This window comes from Gallinula chloropus, assembly GCF_964237585.1.
Source record: "Gallinula chloropus genome assembly, chromosome: 23".
Lineage (NCBI taxonomy): Eukaryota > Metazoa > Chordata > Aves > Gruiformes > Rallidae > Gallinula > Gallinula chloropus.
Window position 1 is genome coordinate 7,861,156 of NC_140108.1, and position 22,827 is coordinate 7,883,982.

The following is a 22,827-nucleotide window of genomic DNA, read 5'->3' on the forward strand; positions in this document are numbered from 1 at the left end:
AGGTGCTGTATTTTCAACAGTCATGCAGGTCCACTTAGGACAACCACACCCTATTGACCAGAAAGTGGCATTTTCCTTGTGTAACAGCTCTATCTGATTATGCCTTTTACCCTCTCCTCCCTCCTCCAGCAGGTATCACTTTAACACATTCACTGAAGAAAAATTACCATTTAGTACCCTTAAAGATCTGCCTCCAGCTCTATATAATGAGGATGAAAAAACCCAGTTTCAGCCATGCTTGGTTTACAGCAGATTTTTTCCACAGCTCTTAAAAATAAGACATCTTGGCATGCCACCAACCTCAACAGCAGCATCACTGGAGCTTGTGGAAACATCATACATTGATCAACCTGAACAACAGACCCAGCAAGGGATGACATTTTTTCCTCACACCCATCCCCAGCAGTCTGTTTTCATTGCACAAAGACACTGTAGCTGATCAAAACCCACACCACTACAGAAGGGATATCTTGCATTTGATGCAAACATTCAAGAACAAGTATCTGGGCTCCACTTTAGGCCTTGCTACCATCTATTTATGACACTTATACAACCATTTCCTCAGCTAAACTGCATCAATAGAAGGGCAAGGTGTCTACAGAGGTACATTAAATGAGTGTGGGGGGTTTAATCACAAGGATGGTACCATGTGTAGGGTGATACCTTAACCCCATGAAACGTCAACACCCCTTTACTCTGTTAAAATGGATTTATATGCAAAGCTGCTTTGGGGGCTCAGTCTCATATGCTGACACTTGCAAATGGGTTTGTGGAAATCCAGAAAACAGTCACTGGGTGGTTTTTGGGACAATCTTTGGCAGCACTCTGAAATGTCAAGCACTCCTTGTGGCCCTGGCTACCTGCTGGAAGCAAGCCTTGCCCCTTGTTTTCTTTCATCATTTCAGGGCAGTTCAACAAGCACCAGAGAGGTGGCTGCTGTCCCCACTGCCTTTGCCAGGCTCCTGACAACCAGCATGACGCACCTGACACGTCTACAAATGCCTATGTGGCACCTCAGAGGATGCTGGTTACATGACACAGTCCAAACCCACATGTGTCTCTTACTAAAACATAAGAACACAAGTCAGGGAGCTTGTGCCAGAGCTGGTGCTGTTGGCCTGACCTTGTCACAAAGCCCAGACTGCACAGGCAGTGAGGTACTCAGCTTCACCAGCAAGATGAAGGAAACACTCAGATATGAAGAATCACAATTAAAGAGCTCAGATTCCCATCTGTGAGGCAGGCATTGTCTGAGAATTCAACATGCTTCTTGCCAAATATATCCAATTCTGAACATGAGAGGCCTTTACTTTTAACAATCATGTGAAAAAAGCAGGTTTGCTGGCAAATCTCCTTCCTCTACAACACAGAGAATACAGCCACTAATTTACCTGCCCTCCCAATCCTTCATTTCCAAACTCAAGCACCCCCCAGTCAATCCCAAAAGACATGCTGATAACAAGTGCTATTGTGAAATAAATTTATAACATTACAAATTTCAAATCTCAGTGTATTGTTCAGTGAGCATCTGGTGAAGCACACATTAAACATTACAGGGTTGTTTCTGAATTCTAAGAGTGTATTTTTTATTGATGAATGAACTGGTGTGGACCTTGAAAAGCAGTAGCCTCTGAAAGCAAGCTGAAGTATCTGTGAAAGGAAAGGCTCTTTGCTTGTTTAAAAAAAGATGCCAACAGTTACAGGAAGCAGTCTTCAAGAGTCAAAATAAAGGTTTCTTCAGTCAAATATACACAGCAAGGCTCTACGTTGTATCCTTCCCTGCTGCAGATGACGTTATGCACCCATTAGCATGCCCATGAAATCTGACCCATTCTGAATGGTGATGGGAGCTCCAGCACTGTTGTCCACAAATATGGATGTGTACTGGCCAGCCTGCAGAGAGAACAAGAGGGAAACAGGTATCTGAGACTTTATTCCAGTGTAAAAGGAGGTAAAATCCCCATTTCACTCCCATAAACTAAGCACAGAAGCCTCATGTCCTTTTCTGTGGCTCCTGGGAAAAGGTTCTGAGGGAACATTGTTACTGCAGCACCCCAGCTTCGAGCTGGTGGAAGAAATTTTCTGTAGTGAAACTCCATCATAGGTTTATTACTTCACTAGAAGCTTACTGCACTAGCATCTTTTTGGGTGACTAGTCAAGTGGTCATTTGTGCTTCAGATTCCTTTCTGTGAAACACACAACTGCCCTCTTGGCAATGCAAGGGGAGATTTGAGAAAGACAAGTATGTGCTGTCGTTTCTTAGAGGGAAGGTTATTTCTGTAGCTTAAGAATGTGCAACACAAGACTGCCTTTTCTTCCTGTTCCTGCCACAGATTCCCTCTTCATTAACCTCAGAAAGATGGATAGTAAAAACTTCCCCACCTCCTGGTGAGATTTTGGCCTTGCTGGTAAATAACTCCATAGCCTGCCAAGCAAACTAGAGCAGGGACTCTGCATGGCTTACCTGCAGCTGCAGCAAACCGTGTACGTAGATAGTGAAGATTTTGCTGTTACTTTCCAGACCAGCAATGACTTCCAAAGACCTGATCAGCAGCAAAAGAGAAATAAACAGGTTAAACACCTGAGGCAGTCACAGCAGCTGTATGTAGAACAACATTAGTCCTGTGATGTGCCCAGGAACAGGACTTGGTGGTTCTCATGCCCATCTGTACTAAATAGGTGGCCTGTTCACTTGGTTCTAGGAGCAATCAGCTGCCTTCCTTGTCCTCACTGGAGAGTCCAGTGCAAGACCTACAGACCATACAGGATTGTGAATGCAAAACTCTGCTGGAGGCAGGAACTGGGAGCCACCTTCTCTCTGAGAGGCCTTTCTCAAGCTCCCGTAATCTTTATCCTTCACCCTTGAACAGGTGCTAAACTTGCCCTTTAGATTTATCTACAAAGCATTTATCCCAGCTTGTTGAGCACCACAATAGTTTATACTCCCCTTCACCTGCAAAGAGCTAGCTGTGCATTCTGCCAACAACAGTTCATTCATCTTCAAGGTGTGGAAGGCCTGTTCCACCTTAACAATACACACAGTCAGCCTATGCAAGAAAGAACATACCCTGCAGCTGCAAGCCATTGTGGGAGGACATTTGGATCAGGGGGTGCATATGGGGCCAGAAAAAAAAGTGTTTCAGTTAAAATTCAAGGGAGAGCTCCAGGCCACCCCCCCCCCCAGCACTGCTCTTTTCTAATAGCCATCATCTTCCTTGCAGTAGCCTGATGTAGGAGAGCAGCTCTCTGTGGCATCCTCTGGTTACAGAACTCTTAACTCTGGCTGTTTGTACAGGATTCAGGGTGGAAGAAGGTGCCTGAGACATCAACAATCACAGCAACCCATGCAAGCTCAGTTCCAAAGCAATATGAAAGCACAGAGCTCCACGCCTGGCTGGTTCTTCTGAACTCTGTCTCACCAGTGGTAGCAGATCAAGTTGTTTTCCCAAGAAAACTAATCCCTTTCCTTCCTTTTTTTCCATGAAGCAGTGGTGATGAAACCCAGCAAGTGCAAACGTGCTGTTTCCAGCCCCCTTGTGAGGAAATAATGTGCATAAAAGGTAGGGGCAATTTGGCCCAGAGAGAGCAAGCCACTTGGCACCACCTTGCCTGAAGAGCTCAGTCTGTGTGTCATATCCTGCCAAAAGCCTAACCTGGGTGGGAACTTCCCACCATTAATCTCTTCTACTCCAACTGTCTCCTCAGCTCTGAGTTTCCATCTCTCTCAGCCGAAAGCCCTCAGGGCTCTTTCAGCTCCCTCAAATGAATGACTATGTAAAGCTGACATCCCCAGGAAATTCCACAAGCCCGGGTAGCAGCTCAGTCTGTGCCAGCAGAGTGTCTGTCCAGACAGGTTCCCATCCCTCCACCCATCTTCCTTCCATGCCACAGACCAGTCATACTCTCCCTCACCATATGAAAGAGAGATGTCTCTCTCAGAGCCAGTGTTGATTCTGCTCTATCCCACTGCTGTCCAGCTGGCTCAGCTCAGGACAGCCTTGCAGGATGACCAGTCTTACATTGTTACCCCAGACAACTGATGAAAAGTCCAAGGCAGAGACCTTTATGGAAACGATTCACATCTGGGGCAGTTCTGTTTAGGTTTTGTTGTTTCACTGTTCTTTGGAGAATGTTGCTAAGAATTCTCAGGGTGGCAAGTCAGTATTAAAACATCTCAATAAACCTGCCTGGAATGCATGTGACAAAGAGGTTGCTCATGCATCCCAGCTGGAGCCAGAACAGTTTACTAGGAGCTTCAGCTAGAGACACCTATAATGAGGAAGGTTGTTTCCATGACCCACAGGGAAGCTCCATGGTCAGATCACTCTTGTGCTTCCATTCACCAGAAATGGAAGCAAGAGTAGAGTTGTGTTGAAAGCAATCAGAGCTGGACATCCATCCTTTAGCAATATTACTGTAACGTTGACTGAAGGGATGGTAAGAGACAGACAGGCAGGCACTCTCCTTGGAGACAGAAGTGAGACTTCCAGAAGAAAACCAGTTTGGTTTCTCTCAGGTGCCTTAATCAGATCAGTTGGGAGCTTGTGGAATCCTTAGAAAGAAACACCACTGTCTAACTTGTTTGGTAAAACGTGTCAAACAGAATTTAGACTTTCTGTATGATTCTGCTACTGAAGACAACATAAAGTGGAGATCAGGGTGTGAGAACAGCTTTTCACTTGGAGATCTGCATGATAAATTCCACTTTTAAATCCTCTTAGGGGGCTTCATAAATCTCACCCACTCATTCACTCAGATCTCTATTGAAATACCATCAGATCCACACAATGAAGTGGCAATATTTTTCCACATCCCAACAGGGAATACTTCTCCATATCCCAAAAGTACTTCCAGAAGGATTCTGTGGAACTTGCAGTCTCTGTCCATGGAGAATCCGTTCTTGATAATCCTGTTCTTGATGTAATTGCTAAGATAAGAGGAGACTTGTACATGAAGAGATGAAAGCACCCATGCTGAAGAAACACAAAAGTAACCTGATTCCTTGAATCTGACCAGTATGTGCTATGCAGAGTACAGGACAGGAACAGGGATCTGCACTGTGCAGAGGCAACTTGTGAGAGATGCTCATAAAAAGCACAATAACATTCTGCGCTACTCCTACTTGTTCCAACTCTGTGATTAAAATCCTGAGCTGTCCTAAAATCTGACATAGTCAATGCCAACAAGTACCCCAGATTTCAAGATCAGGCTGAGGTCCATTCAGAGCACGATCTAAGGTATTTCTCATGATGGCAGAAATGAAATGTCCCTGTATGTTCTGCAGCTCACCAGATTGAGAGATGTCCCTTAAAGGGGCAAGAAGTTACACCTGCCCTTCTGCTGACATTGAGACTACAGCCAGTCTGTCACTGGTGCTGTGATCATGAAAGACTGTTATAAAACAGTCTACAAGTCTGAGATGGTGCCAGTTGCTCAGTCAGAACAGTCCTTGGCTTCCCATCAGGTCTGCGAGCACACAGCTCCCTCTCACCTCCGTTACCGATGGGGACTCAGAGATCAATCAACTCTTTTCCACAGGCTCATGAAACCCAAGAGAGTTTTATTTATTTTATTACATGAGGATTCATGTCAAATTCACCAGCCATAAAGCATCTAAACTGAAACGCCTGTGAAGAGGTCTGTCCTATTTGTGGCACTCTGACTCATGGAGCAGGGAGGGTGAGGGCTGAAGCAGCCAGTCCAGCAGCAAATTTATGGGTTTGTGGGTTTTAAGTTGCACCTGTAGAGTTGTTTCATGGTTATATTTCAGTGGTGCTGTTGCAAGGGTGTTGCTACAGCTGCACTGGAAAAGCTGCAGGCAGGACAGAGTAAATCCACACAGCCCTGCACAGTGGCCAGAGGTGATGGCCACTCTGCACACGCAGCACTGCCTCTGCTGGGTGCGGGTCAGCCCAGGGCTCGCCAGCCCCTTCCCTCCAAACAGCTGAGGGCTGTGGGAAGGTGTCATATACCGATAGACAAGCCCTGCACTTTCTGCCTCAGGATGCATTCGCCTTTATTTTCCATTTATTCGTTCTCCTAATCACCCCAACATTTCCATGGTGACATGAGTGAGATGCTGTTACCTTTCAGGATGAATCTGAGGATATAAAAATTGACCTAAACCTCTGGCAGAAAATTAAAGTGTTTCTCTCACTCTGTATGTTTATGATGATCCAATTTCAGCAGCACAGTTTCAGCTTCATTCACAGTTCTCTCAATATATGCAATATTTAGATATTTAATTAGCACTAGAAGGCTAAAAAACAGGGTAAAACCCCACATAAAGCCTAAAGGCCAGACAGAATCACCCTTAGAAAAGGCCTACAAGCACTTATATAAAATTCACCACTGATGAACCTGATTTCCACAGCTGGTAGAAACATTGGCCCATCTGAGCACAGTAACTGCCAAGGCAGCATTGCAGTAACTCACGTGTATCGGTGGCACAGAGATTCAATGCAGATCAACACTCGGACATTATCTCTAGCTCTGAGTTGGGCTTTGCTCTTCAACTCACTGTGGTCTGTGGAAAGCAGTGGAAAAAAATATAAGTACTTTCACAACACAGTAGACCACCAGTTGCTGGTGACCGAGAAGGAAGGAGCAACAGAGACAATGTGTTATGAGCTGAGCCCAACCCTCATTCCCTGTCCCCCTGCGCTGCTGGTTGAAGTAGAGAAAATCAGGAGTAAAGTTAAGCCTGGTAACAAGGGAGGGATGGGGAGAATGTGTTTGAGGATTTGGGGTTTATTTCTCATTATCCTACTCTGATTTGATTGGCAATAAATTAAATTAATTTTTTCCCACGTTGAGCCTGTTTTGCCCATGACAGCAACTGGTGACTCATTTCTCCCTGTCCTAATCTTGATTCACAACCCTCTTCTTGTATTTTGTCTCTCCTGTCCAGCTGAGAAGCAGGGATAAAATGCCTTTGCTGGGCACCTGGAGTCCAGCCTGGGACAACCCACCACATCTTCTTAGGAAAGCACCCTTCTCATGTTGGATTATGAAATACTTCATCACTGAATTATTAAAACCATTAAGAAATGCACTGGTGATGAAACACACTCAAAACCACCTTGATGCAGTTCTACATCATAGCATTCACTTCTTCCCAAGTCTGTTCTGGAAGCTGTAACTCCCACACATAAATATATTTGGTCTCTAAACTCATTCTCCATAAGGAACATTGATTTTTTTCAGGTTTGCAGCCTGCTGTGGCTGTCAGTCTGTGAAGGTACCCAGCCCTGAGCACAGGGCTCAGGGGCATGGTAGGATAGGAAAGCTCGCTGCAAAGGGCTGCCACTGCACAGGCTTTGAATCGAACAGCACCTGGAGAGCCCTCCAGGACTTCTTCCCATATTCCTTCCCACACCTCTCAAGCAGTACAGAAAAGGGTTTTGTGGACCCCACTCACCAATGTGGACGTTGGCTGAAAACTGGTAGATGCCAGAGACAGGTGCTGTGAAACGTCCCGTTGCCAGATTTAACCCCGTGCCCCGGAGGAAAGCTCCTTTGGCCAGAGGCTGTGAAATAAAAAGCAGCAGACCTTGAACAGTGCCCATCACTCTGGGTTGTCTCTGCCCATGACAAAGAGCAAGTCTATGTGCACGAGAACAAAGCTGAAAACATTTGGAATGCTATTGCCTTATCTACCTAGAAGACACCTTCCAGCTGGGCTCACTCTCGGCATTCGATGCCCACAGAAGGCAGAATGATCAGTAGGAGACATGCAGATGTCTTTTTCACTCACTGCCAAACTCTTGTAACTCATCCCAACTCAGATTGCCCTCACTGCATCCCCACACTCTGCTGGTCCTAATGTCCTCTAGCCTCCACTGATGTTCTGATAGACAAGATCTCCCATTATTTGGCTCAAGAGATCCCTATGACTATCAAATACATGCTAGATGGGGCCACACAGTGTCCCTAGGGTTAAAAACCTGGAACTTTGTACACTGTTTTTGTGATACAAGTACAGAGGAAACACTCATATGAGTCTCCAGAGGTTTTCTACCCACTTTAGGTCTAAGTTGGACAGTTTTGGTACTGATAAAGAACAACTGCTTGGATTCCATTGTTAGTTTCATTTTGTTCTAGCACTGGATTCTACAGAATAGGCAAAAAACTAGTAAAATAGCATGCAGCTTCTCATGGCAAGGAAGCAGTCTTAAGTCAAACTCTCAGCAGATTATCTGAGTCAGACTAAAATAAACTCTGGGAGAAATGTTTATTGTTTGTTTTGGCCTGCCTCACATGGATTTGGCTGGAGCTGGGGAGACACAGGAGTGGCTTCACCGGGCCAAGAAAGCACATTAGTCAGACTCTGCTTCCACCGCAAGGGCATTCAGTGCAGTGTGAAGGCATTCCCATGAACACTGCCCCAAGAGGTTCGCCCCACGTTGGGCTTAGGGGGCAGAAGAGCTGTTCCAATCTGCCCCTGTAAAGCACACACACTGCTACAGTCCTAAAGCACATGAATGCATAATCGAGTGGCCTCAACAACTTGTTTGAGTACGTTTTAGATGGCAAAAGGTGCCCATGGTGGGATGAACAAATTCGTGGCAGCATTGCCATAGGTGCTAAAAAAAAAAAAAGAAAGGAAAAAAGTAATGGAACACCTTTGTTCAAGTGCCAGATGAAGCCAATTGTCTCCCTGTTCTGGTTGATCACAACCAGAAATCCCCAGCTTTCACAATGCAGGGTAGGAAGAATTATTTAGCTTTCTCTTTCAAAGGAATTAAGGCTGCAAATATTTGGGTCTGGTGGTGTTTGTTTAGAGTTACTCCACAGCAGGAAGAGTGAAATGACTAACCTGCCTTTATTCAGCAAATCCCAGGCGAGTCTCAAGAGAGTAATTCCTGGTCCATAGTTACCAAGGTCTAGCTGTAGTCCTAGATTTCACAGAACTTTACTAAAAACATTTAATGTATGAATATGGATTCAAGTTGGAGCACAGGGAGTTCCACACCAATATGTGGAAGAACTTTTTCACAGTGAGGGAGCCCTGGGACAGGCTGCCCAGGGGGTGTGGAGTCTCCTTCTCTGGAGAGATTCCAGCCCTGTCTGGACGCCGATCTGTGTGCCCTGTCCTAGGGAGCTGCTTTGGCAGGGGGTTGGACCCCATGGGCTCTGGAGCTCCCTTCCAACCCCTGTGATTCTGTGATGGTGGTGAAAAGATACCCACACACAACAGCATTTCTCATCAGATTACGTAAGTATGATGGGAGAACAGTCACAATGGGCTGCAGAACAGCTACATTTCATACAAGGATTTCTAAGTCTCTATATTTATCACCATGCACTGATGTGTGCACATATACATACACAAAAGGAGCTCTATGTTTTATGTATACACACAGACCGTGTAACAGATGATGTAAGGGCACAGATGATGGAAGGAGCTCACATCTGTATTTATGCTATCACTACCCCATCATTTTTGGTAATGCTATTTTTTGATTTACCTCCCTGAAAGAGCAGATCCAAGCCCTGTATGTGCAGAACTGTACTGCACAGTTAATTCATTCCTTTCTTGTTACAGCTATTAGCAGAATCAGCAACATAATTCCAAAACCACTGGCTGAGCATGGAAAGCAATTTTAGGCACCAGTAAATTATCACTGATAAAACATTCCTGTTTCTTCACGCCCTCTGTGGCTTTGTTATTCTTTTGCTCATAGAAAGAGACAATGCAGGGAGAGGTCCTTTGGGCAAAATATTCCATCACCCCCATGCCAGCTAGAGCTCCCTGCTGCATTTGCTGCCTCACAGCAGCGTGCTTACCTAGCTGCTTCAAACCCTGCAGAGATTTGTAGCTGAGAAACCAACTACTTGCACATGGTTCATTCAGTAAGCAGGGTGAAAGCAAACGAATGAGTTGGTGTCCAGCCATTCTGCACAAACCAAGGTCAACTTCTCTTCCCCGATTCATCTCCTATCCCCACATCTCCCTCATAGACTCCATAGTTTATTGTCATGTGTAAATAGGAACCATGCACTGAGAACTGAGGTGTGAATGGTTTCAGTGATAAACACTGCAGAAAGTAGGGCATTGACTTCTCTGTTGTTGAAGAAAAGGATAACCCAACCTGCACTGCAAACACAAGGCACAGGGGATGCACCAGTCTCTTGAAGCAGCAATAAAATTCACCTGCCAAAGGGAGACATTCAGCTTGACCTCAAGGCACCAGAGACACCAGGACTCTTCCTGGGATGTCTCAGCACAAAAACACATGGGCCACCTTAGCCTGAAATGACCTGATTCCAATAAATCCCACTTCATGGCCTGTCAGGGGCTACAGTTACTTTGATTCCTGAAACGTAAAGCACCTCTCTGAAAACTTTTGGAAGAGGCAATGGTTAGAAACCTTAGAGCCTGAGATACAGGAGGAAGACTACACCAGTCTCTTGAAGTATACGGAAAAGAGCATCACATATTTCGTTCTGGATACCAAAGACATTGAGAGACCAAGAGAGGAAGGGAACTTCTTGGAGGAAATTTAACATGGAAGGATGAGAAAGCCATCATCCTCTCTCAATCCTCAAGGCCAGAGTGATTTAGACACCATGCTCAAATGACAGCACATACAAATGATAGACTGTTTCTTAGCAGTTTCTTTCCACTGCCTCAAAATGCTCTGGGTAAGGTCCAAATCCAGGAATTAGAGTCAGTCCCTATCATCTAACTGAGAAGTATCAAACTCTTGGCTTCTTCATGCTATTGAACTGACAGAATGGAGGGAGGGGAATTTTATCTCTCACTCACCTCCCCTTGGACCGTTTAAAGACAATGTTTTCATCTTTGCAAGAGCATCCACTGTCTCCCTCCCTGCTAAATTCCCCTATATCAGAGCACAAGCTAAAACCAGACACTTCTTGTCCCAAAGCTGAAATGAAAGCTGAAATGAAGCCTGCCAGCCCTCCCACATCAGCTTCAGGGCCAGAAGCAATTAGAAAGAAGCTAGGCATATGATAACAAAGCATGGGAAGCATCAGCCTACGCACTGACGGCTGAGATGTCTTTATTCATATTTTCCCTCCTAATTAATGAGGCAGCAGATCTCTCTAGCCCTGCCCGCACTTCAAGTATAATCTTGCCTCTGTGCCAGCACCCATAGTGCTGTCAAACCAGGCTTCCACAAGTGTATTTGGGAAAGATCCAGGAAAGCACCCTGTTTAGGATATAACCACTGCCTCTAGTCCTGCAGCTGTGAAACATCCGAACAGCAGGGCTGCTCCACAGAGAAGGATCTGCTGGACAGGACTCTTCAGAAATGGGACTTGGTGCAGCTGGGAAGAAAGCTCAGCACCTTGCTACATGGACAGTGTTAGCAAACCCTTCTTGTCACATCACAAAACCAACTTGTGTTATAGACAGTCTTTGTGAGCCCCGAGTCTAGAATACCTCTCCTCAATTACCAAGTAATTTTTTGGGTTTAGCTATTACTTTGCCTAACATCTACATGTCAAATTCAGATCTTACTCACAACTGTTTCAGAAGTGGTTAGTAGAAATTTTTATGTCCATTTCAACAACTGTGCCTGCAACCATCTTTATAATGACTTATAGCATCCAATGACAGAGTGCTTGTCGTTTTAACTTGACTAGTGAAATTATGTAGGTCACATTCATTAGCCTTTTTAAAGAATTTACCCTATTTAAAGAATGTGAACATCAGGACATCCTTACAGTGCCTAAAGGAGCCTATGGAAAAGATGGAGAGGGTGCACACTGGAAAAAGAACAGACCATTCAGACTAATGCCAAACATGGACACATCTTTCTTGTCATCATTAACTGAACTAAGACTGTTGGTTAGACCTGTGAGACAGCCCTCTCTTGCACAGGCCTGTTAGAACTTCAGTAATGAGATTCTGCTGGGCTACAGGAGAGGAGGAAGGTCTGCCTCTTGGGTTTATCAGGAAGGAGAGGACTCAGAGCTAAGTGTCCATCTCATTGCAGCTTCAGTGCTGGAATCACCATATGAGATCCTACTTCTGTCAACCACAGAAAAGGTAGTGCTATACCAATAGCATCCAAGTCTGAGGCGAGCTTCTGGGACTAGTCTGCCCTTTCAGGTAACACCTTCAGCTACAGAGCCACCCAGCAGCTTTGCAGACTAGGGGATCTATTGCTGATCTATGCACAGTGGCTGTTGTGGAGTTGCACAGGTTGAGTCTGTAATCCCTTCTCACCGACTGGAAGTTCTGAAGTTCTACCAGGGTCTTCTTATCTACAATGACTTGTCCTTTTAGCTTGCAATGGAATGCCTCCTCTATATGTCTGTGGGGTGAAACTTCCTCCAAGGAGAGCAGGAGTGGAGGCAGCTGGCTAGGATGGGCTGAAATAGCCAGGGATGCTCGACGCTCAATGGCTTCTGAGAAGAAAAGAAAAGGTATAGGAAAATAAAGGCTTAGTTTAAGAGCCTGGTCTGTGAAGCCATTAGTGGTGCGATTAGAATTCTGCACTTGAACTAAGCAGCACCAAGGAAACATTTTCCCAATTTTTGATTGCCAGACAGGGGAATGCTTTAAGGTAAATGTTTACAAAGGCAGTTCTTTATTTGCCATAGTGCTCACCAAAAGCAGCAGATCATAAAAGCACAAAGGCTCTTGCAGTCTTTACCTTTTAGTATCTCCTTAAACTCCTGCAGTAGGACTTCCCGGGTGACTTCAGCACCAGGTGCTCCTGGAGGTCCCTGGGGACCAGGAGGTCCTGGGGGCCCAACAAGACCACGCTAAGGAAACAACCAAAAAAAACACAAACCAACACAAGATGTGAATTAGAACCAGGCAATTGCACTGACAGACCAAAAACTCTCTCAGCCATGAGCCAGTTGCACAGCGCTGTCAGCCACGTGAGCAGCTCCCTCCACTGTCAGCTCAGCTACAGGCCTGATGCAGTAAATCTCACACTGACTCCAGCCAGCTGTGAATTCCAGCCAGCTGTGGATTCCAGCTCTTGGAATTTGCTCACATCTTTCTGTGGGAAGATAAACTTCACTCACGTAAACATGAGCTGGTGCTTCAGGTATGCATGTACAGTGTGAAACACAACGGGCAGGAGGCTAAGTTTGCTGCTCCTGTATCTTCTCATGTCATCAAAGCACCCTACTGGCCTTCAAGCTCCTTATTCTGCCTATTCTCTATCTAGAATAGCCATCTAGCCACATTTTATGTTATTAGTATCTATTGCTCAGAGGTAGTGATCACATACATGAACGTCTGGTGTGACAGAAGAACTCTAAAAAAAAAATGAAACAGTTAATTCAAAACATGAGTAGAAATTAGCCACACACACATTAGAGCTTTAAAATAGTTGTATGAAGGTGCAACATTGTTATCAGTGCTACTGTGATATTCATCTTTCCCAGGGAGTTCCTGTTTCCACAACTAAACTGCAGTGAACCTGCATGGAAGCACTCCTGGCTATCAGCTCACTGAGAAGGAAAAGAAAACGATTAAAAACATTTGCAATAGTCTAAGCAGCAGATTAAAAGCTCATGTGTTCAAACATCACTCAGCAGATGATCAGAAATTCATTACTTAGAAATAAATGACTTGTTCACACCTTGATTAATATACCCTTTCAGATATTTGGACTTTATCTAGTGGAAGGAAAAAAAAAATTAATTTTATTTCTATTGAGCTGAAGAAAAACCCACAGAAAAGGCTCAGTCCAAGAAACAGCTGGTTTAACAAAAATGAATGTTGACAGTGGAATTCACATACCTTATCTTAGAAAACATATAGCACTTATTGTCTCAAACTTCTCCAAAATACTTCAAGAAATTAAACACAAGCAAATGAAAACAGAGCAGGCTCTGGGGTGGGAAGGCAAAAGCTGGAGCATGCACACTGCCTATCAGCAGTAGGAAGGGAAGCCACAGGGTACAATTATTAGTTGGTGGCAATCTAGCAATAACCTACTAGTTTCTTGTCTTTCCCTTTGCATCTCCTTTTAGAGGTATTGCCATCATCTGGGCGGTGAACAAAGGAGATCCAGGTCCGCCGTGGATCTGTGATTCGAGGATCTGGAGATTCTAGGATCTAAAAAGAAACAAGAACAAAGCCTGTTATCACTGTATCTCTTTGGCCACTATATAGATTCAGAGAACACAAAGTTTCCAGACCAGACTGCTGACTAAACCACATCCTTGTGGTTCTGCATTTGGGAGGACATCGAGGGTGGGATAAAATGGGATTCTACACTCTGTAACAAGCAATTCAGTTTGGATTATCCAGTACCATGCCACTTTTTGTCTTCATTTACAGCAGCATTGAAAATGCAGGACAGTACTTTGATCTGAGTTCTGACATAATGTAAGAAGGACATGGGCCTTTCAGAGAGTCCCATTAGAGTGGGATGTTTTTTCTTCACAAGTTACAGGCTAAGCTTACCAGCAGAAATGTCCCCAGAAGCCAGAAGATGCTGCCCTTAAAATGTGAAAATGCTTTCTCAGAACTTAATATCCTATCACCTGCAGGGCCTCCCAGCTCCCTTTGCTCAAGAAATCAGTAAGAAGCAAAGAGCAGGGAGACAGTGTATCTCAGAGACCTTTCTCAAGCTCCTGAGACACTCAGCCCACCGACAGTCCTAATATGTGCCACAGAAAAGCTGCCCAGATCCCAGGAATTGTTCACCACTGGCATCTACCACTAAGCAGTTGGATCAATCAAGCAATGCAGAGATTAAAATGTACCTTGAAATGCTCTATCACTTTCACATCACAGGCTGCAGAGTGACAAATGTACACACAGAACAACTGTCATGCCTGGCAAAGACCACGTCTGACCACAGAAAAGATGCCTGGTTTTAGCTATCCCACCCATTCCTATGTTCTGTAAGTGCACTGTAACTGTAGAGAAATTATCTAGAGAAGCTTTGGCATTACAGTGCAGAGTTCTGGATCCTTCCTAAACAAAGTCTGGACAGAAGAGAGGATCTGCCTTTATAATTTGCTCTCCCTTGTTCCCATTAGTCACCTCCCAGAGACAACCAGAACTAAGCGATCCATATCCATATCCATACCTGTTGTTCTTCTAGGCTAGGATGAACTTCTAACTTCAAATTTAAACAAAGCACTGGGAATCACTGGTTACCAATACCCTGCCATGTTCTTGCCAAGAGCAATTAACCGTTGACTCTGGAGGTTTCAATCTGTTGATGCAAACGTCCATCACAGTGAGGATAAAAGCACAAGCCCTCCCAGAGTATCATGAATCATGCTGAAGTATTCAGAGCCATTAATGAAAAAGCCAGAGAGGAAAGTCTGCAATGAACACTTAAAATCTTTAAAACAAACAAAAAAAAAAACCCACCCCACACCTATGGCAAACTTTTGGAATTCATTCAAGAAACCTGTTTTTATTTCTCCTGCTGAACCAGAACAAGTACAGATCAGAATTCCAGCAGGAAAGCAACACAAGGCAGAAGTGGGTTGAATGACATGTCAAATGATTCCTAGACCATTACAAGTTTAGGTAAACCAGTATTGATCTATCACCGTTCAGGAGGAGGAAAACAAGAAGAGTGTGGAAAAAGCACAGAAGCAAAGGCAGTCAAGAGTGCCCTTCTCAGACAGAAAAGCGTTCGCCCCTGGGTGTTCAGCTCCCACCAGTCTGACAGCAGTAGACAGTTCTGCCACAGCTCAGACACTGAAGTGTGGTGTTAACAGTGACCTTGCCAGGTGCTTCCAATTCAGCCAGGTTAGCAAACACATCTAGGCTTGCTCCTTACCTGTCTCACTTGGCTTCCTGAAGACTTGCCACTCCTCACAGAACTGTATTGAGTTTTATTAATATTTCTAGTGCCACTTACACACACATAAATAAACACTCCCTTTCATCATACACTCTGCACAGACCACTAGAAACCAATTTTTAAAATGCAGGTAGACTTGACTGCAATAAGTATCACTGAGCACAACAGGAATTGGACAAAAGGTTGCAACTTTTAACTAGAAATGAGAGGGCAAGCCCATTTTGAGGAGAGAAGACTGCAGTCTGTGTGATTTGCTATTAGAAATTAATGCATCATAAATTGTTTCAAAATTAAATCTCATAAGTCTGCTGGAGTTCCAGCTTAAGGTTATAAGGAATGTCAGTGCTTCTAAGCTGATGCAGAGCCTTGAAAGCTCTCTCTCCAGCATGCATCCAGAAATATGGGTGTAGCACAAGGCCCTTGTGCATAGATTTCTGAGCTGATGTGATCACAACTATTTATTTCAAACAGCTTGGGTCAATAAATGATTTACAGACAATCAGAATAGAAGCAGTTCCCCCAGAAATGTGTTATGAGCTAAGCAAGGGTATTTGTTAAACATACATCTCAAACTCAGCAAAGTCAACACACAAGTTTAGTGTGTATCACAAACAAGAGCAAGGCAAACGATTTGTAGCAATCCAATCTGAAACTCTACTAGAAAGCAATGTAAATGGAGCAATGGGAAAACAGGAAAGCAACAGGAAATCCTGGGCACGGTGAGATTAGTCACCTCAGTGAAACATTACCTTCTTCCCATGGATTGCTTGCTGACAGATTTTTGCAAAGCAGAAGAAAGAAGTCGAAGACAGTCTGAGAAGGTCCCTTGGTGCAAACTCTCCATCTATCCTAACATGTAAACATCAAGTACAGAGGCAAATGTTCAGTTTCCAAAAGTCCTTAGAACAGCACACAAGGTGGAGCTTTTTCCTACAACAAACATGAGATGTATTTATGAATGTTTCATGGAGATTTATTGGTTTCTGATGGGAAAAGCTAATTCTTCCCTATCCATGTGTGGGTTCAGCACCACCACACGAGGTCACACCTGCAGAGTACTCTGTTTATGAGCATTTAAGCTTACAAAGCTCACAGGTAAAAGCCTAGCTGTGCTCTGCCCAAAGGAAGGAGATGTCTCTTTGTCCCAGTGACTGGGACTGACATGTCTGTGCAAAAGCTGCTGAGCAGTTCACAGAACAGAAGCAGTTTATTACTAGAAGCACCCAACTCAGGCAGGATGGAGTAATCCATCAGCACTGTAACTGAAACCAGGAAAAGAACAGCTGGGTTGCAGAGAAAAGGAAAATAAAATCAGTTCAGCCTTCAAAAAGGGCAGGCTCATGTGGCAGGAACTGAGAAGTGCAGATTCCACAGGACTAGAGTCTTAGGAACTGGGATGCAGTGTTTGCTGCAGATGTGGAAGAGACAATTCAAACGTCCCTGGTTTCCACCAGGCTGCAAGGCAGGCATAATCGCCCCTCAACTGCAAAAATGAGGAACCTGGCCAGCTAGAAGCAGAAGCCAGCAATTGTGAGAAGACTCTGATCATTAACTGAAGACAAATGGATGTCCTCAGCCTTTCTGGAGCTCCAGCTGTGAAGAACAGTCCAAAAGGAATCCAGATGGCACATCCCAGAAAAAAGTGAAAAACTCCTGAAGTTTTGGTTTTTTTTTTTAAATAAAATCCCATACCTCTCCAGTGGCTTGCTTAAATTACAAATCCCTCTACAAGACAGTCATGGCACTCCCCAGTTTCTCCAGCACAGGGATGATTGACAGTTAAAATGAATGTTCCATCCTTGTGGTATTATTATTTAATTACTATGGCATGCATGAGCAATCCCAGCAATAAGCATGCAAGCCTCTATTTTTCTTGGCAGCAGCAGCCTCCAGCAGCCAGAAAGACCTTGCAGCCACCACAGGTATCAGTCAGGGCTGAAAACAGCCTTGGAATCCCAGCAAAGGGGACTTGTTCTTCCTGGGGTGCTGTCTGCAGAGCAAAGCTAACCTAAAGTCAGGAGGAATCGTCATGTTATCTATGGTGAAATCAGGCTTGCTCCTCCTTAACACATGAAACAGCACCTCCAAAACCAACAGAAACCTTGCTGGCAATCTTTAATGAACATTCAATCAGGTCTTTTAACACTACTCTGGTACCTGAACACAACAGCACCTACCACTTCACAGTCAGCTTATGATGCTGATGAGAATTTAGCCCACCCTCTCCCCAACATCCCTCATAACAAGAGACAAGTTGAGCTGTAAGTCAGACTGCTGCACACATGCAGAACCTGTGGTTCCTTCTGGCTGTGATTCCCAGAACAGCACATGCTGCCCAGAGACACACAGAGGCTCTGGCCAAGGTTCAGCCGGCGCGGAAGGAACTCCGAGCAGAAACCTACAGTCAAGTAGCAGAGTTTGGATCCTGAGAAATCTCTGAACTGTACCTGAACTTTCCTGAAATCTGAGGATGCTGGGATCCAGTCTGCCTCTCTGCTAATACCCAAAGAGAAACGGATAAAAGGAGTCGGATGCTGGATGAGGAAAACAAAAAAAGCCGACACTACCTGTGAGCAAGTCTGTGCACCCGAAAACACCTCCCAGTGTTCCCGGGCACACCTGAGCCTTTCTCACATGGGACAGGGTGGAAAGAAAGGATGAAAAGGTTATCATTTTGTGAGGGGGCAGCATCCTTTCTATGTTGTTACACCTGATTTACACCAGCAAGAGTACTGTAAGCTTAATTAAGAAATTAGGAGCAAATTATCTATTTCAGTAGTATGTTTTGCTTGGAACAGGTTAAAAAGTGACAGACCACTTCCCCCCCTGCCCCCAGGATGAAAAATCCTATGTCAGCTGCTAATAACTTCCAGTTATACACACTCTTAGTTATTAATGAGATGTAAAACCAAGGTCCTGACCACTTGTGGTTTTTACAGATCTCTCAAGAATTTTTGCTAGAGCAGAAGTGTTAGGTTTGAGATCTTAGCCAAAGCCAAAATGGACTTCCTACCTAACTTCCCACTATGTTTTGTGATTGAAAAATTATACTTCACTCTAAATGGCTATGTTGAAAAGGTTCTCCCTTCCACTTAAACACAAACTGCCTTCAGTGGTCACACACTTCATGAATTTAATTAATCTAATAGAACCATTCACAAGCTACTCTGGGTGAGAGAATGACATGAGGTTTGTTGCTGTGTTAGTGGCATGGCAGTGTAAACCAGTGCTACCCTGGAAGCATCCACAGAGTTTTGCCTTTAGGGATGCCATGGAAATGTAAGGAGCTGTGAGAAGTAGCACAATGCATCCAGCACACAAACCTACACCTGACATAGCACCACAAACTTTAACAATGAGCTTTTAAAAGCCTTACAAACAGCTCTGAGAAATGAGACCAAGCACTGAAGTATTTGAGATGTACAAATCTAATGTTATTTCACATGGGCCACAGGAATTGACAGGAAGCATGTTAGTTGCTACAGCCCTTCTTGTGCTTTACATGCCAGAGCGAGACTGGCAATGATAACAAAGCATGACAATAACATCATCTGCTACAGATAGGTGGTCACAGTCCCATGGCTTTAACACTTGTCAGACCCCAAAAACCTTTTCTCAGTTACTCGTGCCATCACCCACTTCAGGCCAAGACTGTCTCCAAGGATGGAGACTCCAGAGCCTCTCTGCTCAGTCTTTTCCAGAGTTTGACCATCCTCCCAGTAAAGAAGATTTTTTTTTTTCCTTGTGCTTAAGTAGAATTTCCCACATATCAACTTCTACCCACTGTCACTTGTCCTTTCACTGGGCATTTGGAGTCTGACTCCATCTTCATTCCCTCAGGAATCAAACGATAACTCCTGATCACTATCAACCCTCTATAACCACTGGACAATCCACCAATGCTGAACCCCTGTTAGTATCACATCACATCATGCAAGACAAGATGTATGCTGGGAGAAGGGAAGACAAGCCTGGCAAGTGGCAGCTGCAGGCACTCAGCCACACACAAAGAGAGAAGGTCCAGTAGATTACAACTTCTGTGTCCATCAGTCATACCCTGCTCGCTCAGTCCATCTGTGTCAGAGAAGAAACTCTCCTGTGCTTGGCAAGCACATCACATTGACAGCAGCTCTGCAAACATAAGGCTGGAGAAGGACTTTCAAAAGCAAAAATAAATTAAAAGAAATCAACACATCATTTACTTGGAAATATCAGGTTTATCAGGAGATTTGAGACTTCTGCTTCCCTGTTGCAGGTAGAGGTTTCACCACATGACTCATGCACTGAGAATGTTAGAGAGGAGCTTTCTCCACGCCTATTTGAAAAGAAATCCCAAGAGAAATTTGTCCTAAACTGGTTTGTTTAATTAGAAGGAAAACACATCTACCTTTTCAACAGTATGAATAAGAATCACTTCTCTCAGCTAATATTTCATTCCCTGCTCCGTATGCTTTGATAAACCTACCAGCTGGCCACAGAGTCATCCAAGGTAAACAGAGCCTTAATTTTTACTGTACAAGGCCAAAACCAATTCCATCTTTCCTGTTATGTGCTGTAGAGAAACTAAACGGGACACTGCTGCTTCACTTCCTTGTGCAGGGCATCCTTTCATGAAACAAAACTGCCCACAGGAGCACCTTCAGCCTTCCCCAGAGGGAGACTGCAACCTTAGCTTGATGGGTTAGGGAAAGATAGCTCCACTATTCCTTTACTTCTTCCCTTAGTCAATACAAGTCGTGATGCTTTGCTGTAAATGGCAACAGCCATTTGCCCCAGAAATGGTGGCAGCTCTTAAGCACTGCAGTTACACTATATGTGATAGAGTCCCTCAGCTTGGGCAGGTGCTATTGAGATATAAAATACAGTACATGACATTTAGAAGTAATATTTAACTACAGCCTGGACTTGAAGCTCAAATAAATTCCAAGGAGACAAGTTCACACTGCAAAATTTGGGAGTGGATGTCAAGCAGAGCTCAAACATTTACATCAAAGATTTGGTTTTGTCCTGTCCTCGTTACACAGAACCTGCCTCCACTTTATGTGCCAGCTCTTACTGCAGCCAAACCTTTGCCATGGATATTTTAAAGCAAAGTATTTCAACACAGAAACTGCAGCTTCCAAACAACGTCTGTTTTAACAAATGCCCACCAGCCTCCAAGTGAGCACTGTGTCTCTTCTAGCAGTAACGAATGCATGACTGTATCAGAATTAACCAGGACCAGTTCCTGCTTGTTTTTGCAATCAGAATACATTCTGCTTGAAGTCCAATACATTTCACATCAAGCCAAATTAATTCCAGAATAGACTGAAATTTAGCTGCACCAGATACGTTATCTGGCCCCTTCTGCAAAAGTAGAATGAAGCAGCTCTAGAGACAGTAGGAGAAAGTGATTGATTATAAGCACCTCAAGAATTTAGCATGGTTACAGCCTGTCCTGACAGAGCTCTGCAATACCCTACAAAAAAATACTGAAGAAACACTACTGACAGTCCCCTAATAATAATTTCAGGCACAGCAGCCAGGTTTTTTTATCTAGAGGACTGTTTCCCGGACTTGCCCAACCTTAACCAATTACTCTCCCAACAGCACTGAACAAGGTATTTAGAATGTCAGCCCAATTGTTCTAACTCACCCCCTCAATTTTTGACAGGTTGGTTCCTCCATTGCTATAGTGACTGCCATCCCTAATGCTTGTGATCAAAGTCATGTTTCAGAGGTCACCTCCATTTGAAAGAAGGGACATTTTTGTGTGAGCAGGGAGAGAGAGAAAGAGAGAGAAGGGGCTGTGATAAGGGAGACTCCCTCCTTTTCAGTGTCGTAGTCTCCCTTCCATTTCATCCTGCTCCCAATCCTAGGATCTGCTTTTAACTCCCTAACTCCCTCTCCTACCCCCAAGCATTCTATGCAAATTTTCATCTTAAAGGATACAGAGGCTTTGATCGATTGACTGGGAATTTTTTGTGGCTTTGAGCCTGGAGCGATTCTCCCAAACACGTAACTGGAAGGACCCTGCAAATACTTTGGCAGGGGGGTTGGACCTGATGATCTCTTGAGGTCCCTTCCAAGCCCTTACGATTCTGTGATTCACTCACCAAACCACACAAGTCATCAGCTACAGCCATTGAGGTACCACACACAGTCTTACACTTGCCACTCATGCACAGCTACCACCTCCCCGAGTCCTTTCCTACAAGAGCCACAAGCACCTTGGATCATCTGACTGCACTAGTGTTTTTCTCATCTGTAATTTTCAACCACCTCAGGCAGGAGGTGTAGTGCAGAGAAAGCTCAGGCACATGCAGGTCCCCCAAACTTTAGACTGTCACCCAAACCAGTTTTGAAATAATGTTCCAGAGAGTAAAGGTTTTGCCTGCAAGAGATACACTAATATTCCAGTATATCCAGTATTTAAGTGCAACAGCCCACTTGCCTTCTTTTTATTCAGTTGTTTCATGCACTTGGACTCCAAAATGTCTTTACACTTAATCAGCTCCTACAGGACTGGAACTTCAGTCAGGCATATTCCAAAATAAGTTACAATAACACATTGCAGCATCCCAGGCTTTGCTTCAGCGAGCTAGCAAATCAATCATGCAAAGGCAAAAGACGGAACATTTCTCTTTAGAAATCAAATAGAATTTGGCAAGATTGCCTCAGTCATTGGAAAAAGGAACCAGCATCACATTACTGCCAGAAATAAGTTCTACCAAGCACATGAACACGTAAACACCTACCTTGGGATGGCCGTGCAGCTCCTCACTGTTTGAGAGGGTGGCATTGAAAGGCTCTGTGTACTGATTAGGTTCTTTCTTCATCTTTCTCTCTCTCTTTGCAGCTGTAACTCTGAAGAGGTAGAACTGCTGACAAAGCAAAGTCACCACAAACACCCAGGTGCACCCCTTCATTTTGAAAAGGAAGGGCACACTCCACACACAAAAACCTCCACCACCAAAAATAGGAATAGACAAACTTCTCTCTAAGAAAAAGAAAAATAAAAAGCTTTAATAGTTCTAAGATGATCCTCTGGGTTATGCAATGTCAAATCAGCAGCATGGA

General features: G+C 44.3%; 1 protein-coding gene across 1 annotated transcript; it reads right to left on the reverse strand.

Annotated features, from left to right (window-relative positions):
* Positions 1–1,563: 1,563 nt before the first annotated feature.
* C1QTNF12 (C1q and TNF related 12) lies at positions 1,564–22,676 on the reverse strand (the record flags this gene model as incomplete). Its single annotated transcript, XM_084274774.1, has 8 exons — positions 1,564–1,893; positions 2,466–2,544; positions 6,437–6,527; positions 7,422–7,530; positions 12,201–12,382; positions 12,631–12,742; positions 13,935–14,054; positions 22,506–22,676. The coding sequence occupies 8 exons, from the start codon at positions 22,674–22,676 to the stop codon at positions 1,795–1,797; spliced, it is 963 nt and encodes a 320-aa protein (XP_084130900.1). The 3' UTR covers positions 1,564–1,794.
* Between the last annotated feature and the right edge of the window lie 151 nt (positions 22,677–22,827).